Source organism: Pholis gunnellus (genome assembly GCF_910591455.1).
Source record: "Pholis gunnellus genome assembly, chromosome: 3".
Taxonomy (NCBI): Eukaryota; Metazoa; Chordata; class Actinopteri; order Perciformes; family Pholidae; genus Pholis; species Pholis gunnellus.
The window spans coordinates 8,113,903-8,127,990 of NC_136529.1; the positions used below are offsets into that span (position 1 = coordinate 8,113,903).

The following is a 14,088-nucleotide window of genomic DNA, read 5'->3' on the forward strand; positions in this document are numbered from 1 at the left end:
AGGCAGTCACACACACACACACACACAGACACACACAAGTGTACGGGAGGATAAAAAATGACACAGACAAAAATGCACACCGGGATCAACCCCCACATTGTAAACTGAGAAGCAGAGCTGCAGCACAGACGCGCTGGGTAACAAAGGCACAATTAAAAAGGCTGGTACAACAAGTACCAGAGCAGACAGCGTGGACAGTTATCACTGTATCCATAACAAGCTAAAGGATGACCTTTGTCTCTTTTCAAAACATTCACGGTTCATGCAGTTTCAGCTCAGTAACTTTAACAAGCTGATGACAACAGAGAAATCAGAAAGGGGTCATGTAGGTGCTCTGGCCAGGGTACGGGTAGACACGTCTCACTGGTTTGGTACACCTAGCTCCGCCCCCGCTGGCCCTTTGCGCGCACTCGTCGCTGTCAGTCCTGCAGGCCCCACAGTGGCAGCTGAGGGCCACCGGGTAGGTGAAGACGGGGTTGGAGTCGATGGGACAGCCGGGCAGTATTGCTGCGCGGTATTCCACCTTGTCATAGGTACAGCCTGTCTGGATAAGGAAGCGTGGGCCGACTATATTCCTAATGTTGCTGTCCTGCTCACCAGAGACAAACACATCAATCAACAATACATTTTCAATTCCTAAGAACACAAAACCTTATTTACGGGCATGTTTTCAACTGAAAACTTTAAAGAAATGGGCCCAAAAATAGTGTTTTTTTATTTGATTTGAACACAACTGTGAACTTCTCAATAAGCATATACAACATGGTATAAACTTACACATCCGTTATTTTTCTGTATGACGGTTTTTCAGTGTTCTTTTTCCCATCTGAAGGAACAAATGACAATCTAGGACATACGTACCCTTGAGTAGCAGAATCCCATGCAGATGGTAGTGTTGATCGCAACACAGTAGTCACAGTCTGGCCTCTCCACGTACAGGGTGAAGTCAGTAGGAAAACACATGGGAACAGCTGGGCTGAACAGCAGAAACAGGAGCCAGCAGGTGAACGCTGCAGTCTCCATGTTAAGCAACGCAATGTTTTTTCCCAGTCAATGTGGGACCTGAATGGGAAGTAAAGATCAAGAGACGAACTGACAACCAGAGAACAGAGAGGATGAAACGTTTAGTATCTTAAATATCATGTGTTCCCTTTCTGCATGTGTGGGTCACCTGCTCAAGAGATGGGGGCACCTGCAGGCCCGATGGTGCAGTGAGTCTGAACATCATCCCTGCTGACCAGTATTTATGCAAACATGTTATAATCCACCTGCATCCAAGGTAGCAGTTATCTTCTATCAGTGACGAACAGGAAGACCTGAAAGTGAAGTCCATTATGTGGATGACATGAATTAATGATTTCCTTCATGGACAAAGTCCATGCAATAACCAAGGGGGTTGACGCAATGGATCATGGAGCAGCTAAAAGCTTAATTTGTGCATGGAAGAATGCATATCTTCTAAAGACCTTTTTACGTCATCTTCCAAAACAAACCTAATCTGTCTCTTATTTGGGTAAAAATTAACTGAAGAAGAAAAACACGTCTTAAGCAGCAAAACACTTCAATGCACTTCCTGAATGTGCATGTCACATAGATGCTTTTTGCATTGTGGGTTAGAAATCTAGATAGCAATGTGCACACAACATTTTCACAAACTGTCACAGTCCTAACTTGTACTGAACACTGGTGGAAAACATTCAGAAAAGGTTTATCTAATCTGCTTTTCTAGTAAGTACGTATGTTAAAAAACGACTGCAGCAGACGTAAGCATTCATACATTCAAACAAGCATTCAAACACCAAATTCTTCAGACACAGACTCCAAGCTTCTGGCAAGTTAGTACCTTGATATCAAAAGTGAGAAGTACAACTTTCTATCCAGCGCTGCAAGACTGCAGGGATTTCCTTATCTCTATTTTTGTTTAATGATTGTCGAGGCTATTCAAAGTCTCTCCAATAAATTAGGTGATAATTGTGAAACATGCAGTTGGTTTTAACTGTCATTTGTTTATATCTCCTCTTTATTTAAAATTCAACAAGACTCCTAAAAGCACATTGTTCTTGCATCCCACGGCACAGATTATCTTCTTTTCATTTCAAGTGCCGTCGCTCTCTAATAGTGTGCAATAAAGTCTATTAATGAATAGGAACAATGCATCCAGAGAATATCAGAATGCAGTGAGTGAGTGTAAGCTCAGTCTTTGTCCGTTTTAGCACCTCCTACAGCTTCTCCCCAGGTCTTCCTCCCCTTCACAAACATTAACATGTGCCATTTTACATTAACTTTCTAAGATTTGACTGGAGCTGATTTTCTCTTCAAGGGTGACTTGAAGGAAATCAACCATAAAATCTCCATTCATTCAATTACAATTAATGATGCTTATCCATTGTGCTGACATTAATGTCCCTGTGGCTTACACCTACTATTTCTCTATTTGTTTTTACCATAGTAGAAATGACATGCTTCCCTATAAACCGCTGGAATGATAATCAAAGATAGAGATGTGCCAAGTAAAGCAATGGTAATCACATCACCCAAAGTGACAAGCATAAAGGTTGAACCTGCCCTGCCTGCTGAAATTCCTTACGATACAACACTCATACTGAGTAACTTGGGAGTTATGTAAAGACCCCTCCTAGATGAGAATGGACACATCTAACAGGTCTCCAAACAAACCTCAGGATCTTTTACAATCCCTGAAATTACAGCTGACTGTAACCGTGCGTCCTTGATGGATTATTAACTAAAGTTAACTAATCTTTATAGTCTACCGAAAACATCGGACTGCTGACAATTGCAGAAGATATTCAGTGGTTGAAGTATCTCATTCTTCTACTGCAGTCGGAGCGACTCTCATGGTTGATAGAAACCCTGAACTCCTTGGATTTTGCTTCTCTTTGTTGAAGGTTTGAAACTTTTGAATATGAGTGCAGCTGATTTTCACACGTTTCACAGTTGACCAAGTCTGAAATGCACTGAAAAGCAGTCAGTCTTCAGTGTTAATCTTTGCTCTTATTGGTATATGTACAACTGGAGTTAAGGTAATACAGAAGCGTCCTTAACAACAGTTCAGAGAGAAGAGAAGTGTTTGGAAACTGAACTGAGCAATGGTTGGTACAGGTGGTCCAGTGGCCACTTTCTCTGTGTGGGATTATGTGGTGTTTGTCGGAGCAATTTTGTTGGCAGCGGGCATCGGCCTTTTCCAGGCCATCCGGACCCGTAAGGAGACCAGCAGCGCTGAGTTCTTGCTGGGTGGACGGCAAATGACGGCTGTGCCAGTTGCCATGTCGCTCACTGCCAGCTTCATGTCTGGCATCACAGTCATTGGCACACCTACTGAGGCCTACCGGTTCGGAGCTGCCTTCTGGCTCTTCGGCTTCTCCTATGCCATCATGTCGACAATCACTGCCGAGATCTTCGTCCCGCTTTTCTACAGGCTGGGGATCACCAGCGCATATGAGGTGAGGAAATGTCACAGACTGTACGTGATTATTATGGTGCTGCACCAAATAACTTCAAATGTAAACACCAACAAAGCAAGCATGCTAACAGAAATACATGACTTTTACAAGACAATGTGGCTAATGATACGTCCAGTATAGTCGATTTAAAGTGATCTTGGTTGAATGGCTATAAAATGCTGTACAGAATCCAACTGCTGTAAAAGTATTTCCTTCAAAAGGTGTGCCTACGTTGGAGTTAAAAACAGAGAAATACAAAGCAATAAACAAACGCCTTTTATATTTTGTGGATGTACAAACCGAACCAATGTGTGGAAACAGTTTAATGATGTCTGACTGTTTCTGCTTTCATTCCTAGTACCTGGAGATGCGCTTCAGCCGGCCCATTCGGTTAATTGGGACCTCGATGTACATCGTACAGACGGTAACTAAAACGTGCTCTAAATATTCAACTGATTTTTGTACTTAGATAATTCAAACTAAACGTACAAAACCATGAAGAATGGAACACTCATCTATAATTGACATGGTATATGTAACATGGTAAAAAGCCGGCCCGTTTGACTTTATGAAACATTCTAGATACCAAGATTAATATGAATCACATGATTGTTGTGCTTCCACCTAATCAGCTAATGGTGCCATCTGTTTTCAGGTCCTCTATACCGGTTTGGTCATCTATGCTCCTGCTCTTGCACTAAATCAAAGTGAGTCTATACAAGGGCTGTTCTTGCAACAACTATGTATAAATAGTACTTTATATGACGCTATAGTCTTCCAGAGATACCTGTGTTATTTTTGATTTCTTTCGCCATGTGTCCTTCTCTCGTGTTTGTCTTAAAGACAGGTTGACCCTAAAACAAAAGAAGTGACCAGATGTGTTTTTCTTTTAAATGAAGTGGAAATTCATCGCTTTAGGTTATGGAGACTTTGGCTTGAAGTTACTAACACTGTCACACGTTGTTACGTCTCAATAGGTTTATTTTGAAATCATAACGGAGCTTTTCTTTTGTAATTTCACAGTCACAGGACTTGATCTCTGGGGAGTGCTGGTGGCTACAGGAGCGGTGTGCATCCTCTACTGCACTTTGGTTGGTATTGTGCATTCTAAAAAATATGATGTATTGTATTGAACGAATGATCTGCGTACCCAAAAGTTTACAAGAGGTCTATAATGCATGCAAACATAGACTGAAATCCTCAAGTCCAAGCATGAATGCATATTTCAAACTGTTCGTTATGATATTACACTTAAATATCAGCATCCACGTCTGATATGCTTGTGAAACTAATGCAAGTTATTCTCTGCATGACAAGGCATAACTGTACACATTTTAACATCACAAGCCTCATCTAGCTTTAAATTGGAAGTATACTTGGAAATGATAAGCTGGCTCCAACATACATTTTGTTTCAGGGCGGTCTGAAAGCAGTAATCTGGACGGACGTGATACAGATGGTGATCATGCTGGCAGGTTTTGTGGCCGTTATAGCCAGAGGAGCTGTACTGCAGGGAGGCCTGACGAAGATTTGGGAGGACGCCGGCCAAGGAGGCCGACTAGAGGCGTTTGAGTATGTTCACAGGCAGAGTTGTGACAGATCGTATTTGATGTTCGTCTGTTTAATTAATCAGATCAATTAGTTTGCAGCTACATAAAAACGAATTAACTTAACTTTCCTATAATTGTTCCCTGTAAACGCTTCAGTGTACAAGGACGGGAGATTCACTGGAAATTATCGAGAAAATGTAATATCAATTCTGATTTTGCCTTTGAAAGTGTCCTCTCACACTGCGTTTGTGCCGTTGATGTCCCCAAACATTCAACGCATTCACATCCTGTTCACTTTCATCAGTTTTGACCCAGATCCTCTGAAGCGACATAGCTTCTGGACCATCATAGTCGGTGGCAGCGTCATGTGGGTGTCTATCTACTCAATCAACCAGTCCCAGGTGCAACGCTACATCTCCTGCAAAACCCTGAGACATGCCAAGATGTAAGCATTCCTGCAATGCAATGCCAACCTTACTGGCTGTGAGTCACGGCCCGTGCACCGACAAGTCTTCTTTTTGTCTCTCAGGTCGTTGTACGTGAACATGGTTGGCTTGTGGGTAACTGTGAGTCTGGCTGTGTTTTCTGGCCTCACCATGTTCTCCATTTACAAGAACTGTGACCCATTTACAAACGGGGATATAAGCACCTACGACCAGGTACCTGCAGCTGTAATTGTCTGTTTACTCATCATCATCATCATCATCATCATTCTGTTTTTTGTGTAACAAAGTATTATTGTGAAACCTACGATTCGCTTATGTTTGCAAACCAGATGCTGCCCTACCTTGTGATGGATATTTTGGCAGATTACCCAGGAATCCCCGGCTTGTTTGTGGCTGCCGCATACAGTGGTACCCTCAGGTGAGGCCCGAGGCGAACAAGGAAATTACATTATTTTAAATCAGAACAAAATGGCCTGTGTTTGCTAGGGAAATGATCTTGTAGATAAGGTATAATAGTAAGGAAAGAATGAGCTGACAATACCTGGGTTATGTGACTTATTGTGAAAAGTCCACGTCATCTGCCGGCTACCTGACACTAATCCTATCTGTAATCTATGATCTGCCATTCACATGCATCAGTCTTCCTGCTCTGTGCAAAGACTTAATAGCTTACTGTTTGTTTTTCAGCACGGTGTCTTCCAGCATTAACGCTCTTGTTGCTGTCACTGTGGAAGACTTTATTCTTCCAGTGTGCAAAAACCTCTCAGAGAAGCAGGTGTACTGGATGAACATGGGCCTGAGTAAGTTTAACAAAACACTTTCACAGTCGCCCAAGAATGAGCAGGCTTTAGAGAAACAGAACGTTCTGAGGGACAAACTAACACTGAAGAAAGACAGTTCTGAAGAACGCTCTTCCATAAAACCTTTCCCTATCTCATTGATTACCGAGCTCACTGCACATTCTGACGATAACTACAACAGTAATCATCGCACAGTATGACTCCTTGAAGTTCACAAGATACCAGCAGACACTAAGATAATTGCTATCTCATCTTTTTATTCTAGCGGTAGTTAAAAGTGCTTCCAGTTCCACTGTGCGAGTTACGACATGATCAGAACTGGTTAACACTAGATAGCCCAACGACAAAATGAAATCCTTATTTGTGTAGAGTTTTTCTTCAAGCAAGAAGTAAAAATCATGTGGGATGATAAGATCAAGGGCGTAACTCCATTATGCATTCAAACAAATTCACAATGTTCTAATCATTACAGAGTAGTCCCAGATGTTAAATAGAACAGTCCCTTTGTGATTACAACATGTTATGTTGGACAGTGCTTTCACACCGCGTTTCTCCCGTTTGTTTGGTATATATTGTTTTTTGGAACAGCGGCCACGAAATATAACCAGACATTCCTCAGTGCTGGACCCCCTTGTTCGATACAACGTGAGCTGCTGCGAGTTTGTCACAAAGCGTATGACACAGGAGAAAACACAGAAAGTCTTCGGAGACAATATTGTCCTAAATAGTGTCAGCATTTGATTTGGACGCTCTTGCAAAAAAAATGACCGACCCAACGCACGCTTTTTCAGTGGGTCACATCCAAGTCTTTCCAGCTGTCCAAATTCAGTTCAAGTGGTGGGAGGGAACATGATAACGTGTCCACTTTTGGACATGAAGAGAGAGCAGAATCTGCTGGTGGTTGAGAGACAGCAGGAGGGTCAACCCCAGCGGTCTCATTCTCGCCAGAGGAGGAAGCCTCGTAATCAGGGTCCTCTTCAACGTCATCCTCAGTCTCAGACACATTCTGTCACTGTCGCTGTAAAAGAGCTGTGACTAAACATCATTGGCAGAAAAGCTTTGTTTAGAGGTCAATTTCAATGGAGACAGAGTAAAAAGAAGAGCAAACAGGGCACCAGGAGAAATGGTTTGGAAGGCTGCTGTACAAACTTTTAGACGTTTATACACTGATGTGTACAAAATGCGTACAAGACATTGAAACTACAACCCAGTTGTTCACATTAAATTAGGAAGAATCATTAAATAAGATATCAAGCACTTATTTCGGGACGTTAAACATGAAATGGGGTCGCCGATGATAATAGAAGGGTTGAAATGATTCATGTCATTTAAGGTTTTGCTAAAGCTGACACTTGCCTGTTACGGGACAATAAGCTTCAAAGCTACTGTAGCCAGCAGAAGTGACAGTACTCACTATAGGTCTTATAGCGCTAATGGAGACGTCATGAAAAGGATCGATCTGTCTCCTGTGTGCGAGTCCACTGTAGAAACTATCCTACTTTTAGTCTACGTATGTTTAACGGCTCCCAGCAGCCTGCAATCGGATACAAAATATTTTAGAACTATGATTACTGCCTATGAAAATATTTAGGACTTTTCTTAAGGCTTTTAAAAAACTGAATTCAATGCTTTTTACAGACTTCTCAAGACTGGCAGATACCCTGCAACAGCAAGTCAAGATGTCTTTTTAACCCTTCGGTTATGTTCGTTTCTTACAGCCATGGTGTTCGCGGGTCAATATGACCCGGTGCATGTTTAATCATCCAAAAGCTGTCAGAAACCAAAAAATCCTAATAAATATAGTTTGTACCTCATCACCAACACCCTTACTAACAATTCAATCAGTATTTAGTGGAATGAAGTTATTCCCCCCTCCATAGATCATAGTTCAATGAGGATAACTCACTCGTTTTAATGAAAAATACATGTTCAAACTATTTTTTAGGTACATTGGAAAAACCTAGATGTAAATTGCATTAGTCTACCATAACATGTATTTTTTTCAAAATTTCTTTTACATTTTGAAACTTTATTTTTTTCATGGGGTGATGTAGATAAATGGAGATGAGACACCTCTGCTGTTCAGGGTCATATTGACCCGCTCACTCAAAATCAAGCCAAATGAGTCAGAAGGATTTGTATTGAAAGTAAACTTTACTTATGTTTACTTATAGTGTTAAGAAACAGACATTTACAAAAATTAACAAGAGATGAGCACAATGAGCGAGGTGTGTGTGTGTGTGTCACACAGTGACATGTCGTCACGGCGTGCTTTGTGCAAATACATGTTGGCACTGTCTTTATAATATTTGCGTTAGACAGTCTTGGCTGACGTGTGTCGGGTGAGGATGAACACTGTATTTCAAAACATTTTGACACAAATGTCTCGCTTGGAGGAACAGGTATATCAGTTTCCTCATCTGATGGTTCATAATCAGCACCATTATAATCTGCATTGACCTCAAGATGGTCTTCATCTTCAGACACATCCTCCTCTATTTCACTGTCGTGATCAAGGATGTGCTCCAGAGCCTCCAGGGCTGTCCTATCCTTTTGTTTCTGTTGCTCATGTTGTCCTAGTAAGCTGCTGTGTTGTATGTGCAGTGTGTAATGTTGGAAGGACTCCCAAGCAACCATTTTGTATGTTTCGCCCTGCTTTCTCCTGCTAAGTGTGGGCGGAGTTTTCCCGCGGGAAAATAAAAGGTTCCCATCAAAGTCAAAATAGTATCTTTATTTCTCGCACAGGTGGGGTAGTGATTTGACCCGGAACATAACAGGAGGGTTGAAGCACATTGAGCCCAAAAATCACTATTTTACTATACAAAATTCAGACCTGAGTGGCATCTACCACTAAATCTATCACATTGAGAACAACATTTAGCTGACCTGCCGCACAATTTGCACCGAAGAACATTTGGCTCTGCAGGCTGTTTGTGATTAAATCCTGTCTGTTGATAATGTTTAACATCCCCCAGGTGTGTTCTTCGGTGCCCTGTGTATTGGGATGGCTGGAGTTGCTTCAGTGATGGGAGACGTTTTGCAGGTAACCACCATTCACTGATAGGACTGCAGTCTGTTATTGCTCTACAGCACCTTCCAGAGCTGAGTAATAGGAACTACAAGCCTCCTGATGGCTTTCTGTTTTCAGGCAGCTCTCTCCATATTTGGCATGATCAGCGGGCCTCTACTCGGTCTTTACCTATTGGGCATGCTATTCCGCACATCCAATTCAATAGTGAGTATTTTCTTTTTCTGGAACATTCACTTGCACAGCAACACCCTCTGACAAAGACATCTCGCCAATACCACTGTGACACATCCAGGAAGTATTTGCCTGCAGCCATATTTACATTGCAGGGAGGACTTGTGGGAATGATCCTCGGTCTGGTGTTGACCCTGTGGGTGGGGATTGGAGGCCAGGTTTTCCCACCGACAAGTGAAAAGACAAATCCTCTCCAAGTCAGCACTGCGGGCTGCAACAGCACAATGGGCCAGAACTACACAACGACAGCTCCGTGGACCAGTGCAGTGACTATGACCTCACAGGCTGAGTGAGTCACTTTACATCTAATGAAAACGCTCCATCTGCTGTCAAACACATCATGTGGTCATAGCACATTAATAAAAACTACAAAAATCATTCAAAAGACTTTATTCTATAAGTCAATTCATCAGGAAAAGTAGAAACTTAATACACTTTTACAGTAAAAATGAATAGATGTTGCTGCCATACGAATGCTCCAATGCTATATCACTATAAACACACACTTCATTAAACTTAATCAAATCTGCTGCACCCAGCTGCTTTTCTGGACCACATTTCAGAAATAGATTATTTTTATGGGCTTTAAAATGTATTCCATTTCCACAGAGAGAGGAGCCAAAAAACGCTGTCTCGCTGTATTTGTAAACCTGAATTGCAGAAATTGGTTTATTATGGTAACTGATTAGTCCATTGACAGAACATTTTAATAAGCAAATAATTCCTCAGGTAATTTTTTTCTTATCAAGCTCAAATGCCAAATATGTGATGATTTGCTGTTTTTTTTTCTCTGTTTGATATCATCGTAAAGTCACTGAATATGCAGCCTGGCTTCATACAGCATATCATCAGAAAGCAGTGGCGATCATGTTGGTGTAACATGTGTAGAGTGGCAGGAGGACGATGACTAAAATGATTTTCTTTCGTGTGTCAGTGTGAGGCCACCTCTGGCAGACTCCTGGTACTCTCTGTCCTACCTCTACCTGTCTCTCTTGGGTACTCTGACCACAATCGTGTGTGGCCTGCTGGTGAGCATGATCACAGGTGAGGCATTATATACTAACCTCTACTTCCACGGTAGACACACATTAATGATCTACATAATGTAATATTATAGTCTAAATCTACCATACAACAGTGAGAATATGTCTCTATTTCTTTTTAGGGGGATGCAAGCAAGAAAAAAGGAACCCTGACCTGTTTGTGAAGATGAGTGACCTGATCTGCTTCAGTTGCTGTAGTAAATCAGAGGTAGGAGACTGACCCCTTTTGTTAGATAATAGGTAGTAAATTAAGGATATATTACATGTAGATTGTGTAGATTTTGTCCCGTTATTAATGTTTTGTTCTCAACCCACTACAGGCTTCAGACGTCACAGAAAAGGCTGCAGCAGACTTTCATTTGAAAGCTGACGACTCAACATTCAAAGACTTTGACCCGATGAGTAAAGATGTTGCCACCAAACTGTAACGCTGCGATATCGATACGTTCTTTTTTGTCTTCGTGGAGACATTTTAATGCAATTGTTTTCTATTAACATACAGATGACAACTCACAGTTGTTCTGCTGCTACCTCCCTGTGGTGCATTTGGTGCAAACAATTGTAACTTCATTATTGCTGTAAGCCTATTTATGTTGACATGAATTATGATGCGTTTGAAACATGCTGCTCAAATCAATTTGGATTTTAAATTAAAAAAGAGCTTGACAACTAAAACAGAACTTTAATAGAACATCATTTAAATTCAAAAGCTTGCCCATTTATGTTGCTACCCTACTGAGGTGCCCAAACAACAGAAAAAAAAGAAATATACGGAAGAATGTTCTGCAACATTTGGTGGAACATTTGAATCATTTAATGAAACCCAAGACATTTCAGCTGTCGAGGTATTCATCAGAGCAATAAGGAAAAGAGCTTTTAAAATAAGACAAGGTTGCCACATCTTTTGCTCCAGTGACTGAGCTGCTCCCATTTCCTGTTGAGCTGCAATGTGGCAACTTGTCTACTATCGCTCTTTGTTCAATTGTTCTCCCTGCCAGCGGCAGCTAGCTGTATATTCTGAGCACTGCCCTCCATTTATTTCATGACAGGCCCACTATAATACTGTCTGATATTTTACAATACGTGTGATGGCATTACTGTATTAAAGGAACAATGGCCATTTGTTTTTGAGTATATGTTTGGTGCCTAGTTATTTATATCTGGAAATTGTGCAATCTTTATGAACTACCTGTATGAATTAGTCATAAATTCTACTTGTTAATAAATAATTTGTACAAAGTTCAACCATGTTTGATTGAATGGACAACGTACACACATTCAGCACAGAAGACTCCAGCGGCTCTATTATGACCTCTGTATGTTTGTGAGAGGGAATAAAATGAAAGTGTAGTTAATGCTTTGGCAATGCAGCTTGTCTTCCACTCAGGGCTGTAAAATCTATTTGAACTGAACACGAAGGAGGAGGGGGGAGAGAGAGAGAGAGAGAGAGAGAGAGAGAGAGAGAGATTGAGCTTTGGTCTAGGTAATAGCTGTGTCCTTTGTCTCCTTGGAAACATACAATAGAGGAAGTTCACAAAGAAGTGGCCTGCCCACTTTCTCCTGCCACTTTGCCAGCAAACCAGCATGAGCTGGTCCAGCTTCCCAGGAAGTGAGGAGTCGGCAGTGACATGGAGGCAGACTCGCTGTCAGGGAAGTGAACCGAGTCTCTGTTTATACGAACAAAACAAGGTGAGCCAGATCTGTCATTTACTTCCTATTCACGGTCCCCCCCCCCCCTTAGTTAAACTCTCCCTTGGAAGGGAGATTAGAAAAGTTTCCACTGACGTAACTACAAAAGATCAGAGTTGTGTGTACACAGTCATGTTTAGTGTGTCTGAAGTTATTGTCCTGCAGCAGGTCTGTTCATGTAACGCATATGACCTACTAGTAAAAGGTCAAACACAATGTTTAGGGTATTGTTTTCACTGCACAGACGTTAGGGGAACATACATGTATGTATTCAAGTGTTTTTCAGCCTGTGTTTTGTTTCCCAGTACAGAACTAAATGGCCATGGACACCCTCTTTGCTACCCTGGCTTGTTACCTTCTGGCCATTCCTTTTGCTGTGGCACAAACACAGACGGATAACACGCCAACAGTAACAACCCCTGATTCAAACATGACGCTCACAGCAACAACGCTATCTTCATCTAACTATACTGGACGCACGACTGTCTTCTCAAACTCGACGGAGGACACGACTCCTTTCACCAGCACGACCCGGGACAATGGCACCTTCACCAACGCTACAGCGGCTACACCTGAGGGCACAAGTCCTCTCCAGACTCCTCAGTCAGCAACCACCGTGACTCCTCTAACTAATAGTACGACATCGACGACCACGACACCGGGCACTCCTACATCTACTGCTCTGACAACACTGTCAACCACAGGAGGTTACATAAGTACACCGGATACTACAGTGATCACAACTGCAAATTCATCTCACACTGTCAACACAACCTCAGGTTCAGCAGACACAACCACACAAGGTAAGCATCAGGCTTCAGTTTGTATTCATGATTTGATTACGCGATGCAAGTTGATAGTTTAACTCGCGTGAATGACTTTCATTTGTTCCTTCTTTTGCTGTGTTACAAGGTTCGAGACTAAACATTTCAGAAAAGAGCATGACCATCGTCTTCAGCGTTGTACTTGGAGTGTTTGCCCTGGCAGTGGTTGTGTTCATGTTCCACAGATGCAAATATAAAATACAATACTTGCATCAACCTCTAAACAACACTGGTGACACGGGTAAGGACTTCCCCTTCAGCATGCAGCCAGGAAATAATATTTTGTCTATCACTGGCAATTAAAAATGCCTATTTCATTTTCAGCAGATGAATTTGTGGCAGACGATGACACACTTGTCATTTCTGGAGGACTTTATGACGGCCATCCAATATACGACAACGTGCCAACAGTCCCAGGAGACCAGTCTCAATTTCATCTCCAGTTCCTTCACTAAGGAGGAGGGAGCTCCCACAGTCGGAGATGTCTCCTTCTGCGCTTCTTATTTTCCACTAATTAGTACGATTTAGCCCTGTGACATCTAAATTCTTCATGAGAGGCTGACGGCAGAGAGGAGAACATTCAAACAAAGACAATGCTGATCGATTTGAACATTTTATTTACTTATATCACTGTCAATATTAGGAAACGTGAATATATTAAGTTAGTAATACATAAATGAACCATTTCTGACACCAACAATATGAACTTGTGCAGAAAAAATTAGATTGCATGTGAACAGCAGTAAAGATAAATCATACAACACGACAGCACTACAAGAAACTCTTAACTGTCCTCCGAACCCAACAAAAAGCTGGAATATGAACTAAATCTTTCTGTGGTAAACAACAGTTTAACTGATTCATAACACTACTTCCTACGCATGTTAAGAAATAAATTGGCATGCTATCATTAATACTGTCTATTGGATCTTTAACAGTGCTGTATATGTATGTTAACACAGTTGCAAAATGAACATCTGAACCTGTCTATTATGATAACTGTCTATCTGACC

At 41.6% G+C, this 14,088-nt stretch overlaps 2 protein-coding genes and 1 long non-coding RNA gene across 4 annotated transcripts; 2 read left to right on the forward strand and 1 right to left on the reverse strand.

Annotated features, from left to right (window-relative positions):
- Window positions 1–310: 310 nt before the first annotated feature.
- tshba (thyroid stimulating hormone subunit beta a) lies at window positions 311–1,023 on the reverse strand (the record flags this gene model as incomplete). Its single annotated transcript, XM_079156562.1, has 2 exons — window positions 311–589; window positions 862–1,023. The coding sequence occupies 2 exons, from the start codon at window positions 1,021–1,023 to the stop codon at window positions 311–313; spliced, it is 441 nt and encodes a 146-aa protein (XP_079012688.1).
- A 1,742-nt stretch (window positions 1,024–2,765) lies between these two features.
- slc5a8l (solute carrier family 5 member 8, like) lies at window positions 2,766–11,801 on the forward strand. The gene is made up of 15 exons (XM_079185758.1): window positions 2,766–3,461; window positions 3,820–3,885; window positions 4,117–4,168; window positions 4,485–4,552; window positions 4,879–5,033; window positions 5,316–5,456; window positions 5,541–5,670; window positions 5,787–5,875; window positions 6,145–6,257; window positions 9,233–9,300; window positions 9,406–9,492; window positions 9,615–9,808; window positions 10,454–10,563; window positions 10,685–10,770; window positions 10,883–11,801. The coding sequence occupies exons 1-15, from the start codon at window positions 3,108–3,110 to the stop codon at window positions 10,988–10,990; spliced, it is 1,821 nt and encodes a 606-aa protein (XP_079041884.1). The 5' UTR covers window positions 2,766–3,107; the 3' UTR covers window positions 10,991–11,801.
- Window positions 11,802–12,071: 270 nt separating this feature from the next.
- On the forward strand, window positions 12,072–14,082 carry LOC306694261. Of its 2 annotated transcripts, none has more exons than XR_013767040.1 (4): window positions 12,072–12,251; window positions 12,557–13,054; window positions 13,164–13,316; window positions 13,400–14,082. It is a non-coding gene; the product is annotated as an uncharacterized lncRNA (long non-coding RNA). The 2 variants fall into 2 exon arrangements; XR_013767041.1 differs by having other exon boundaries at window positions 12,562–13,054.
- The last annotated feature ends 6 nt before the right edge of the window (window positions 14,083–14,088 follow it).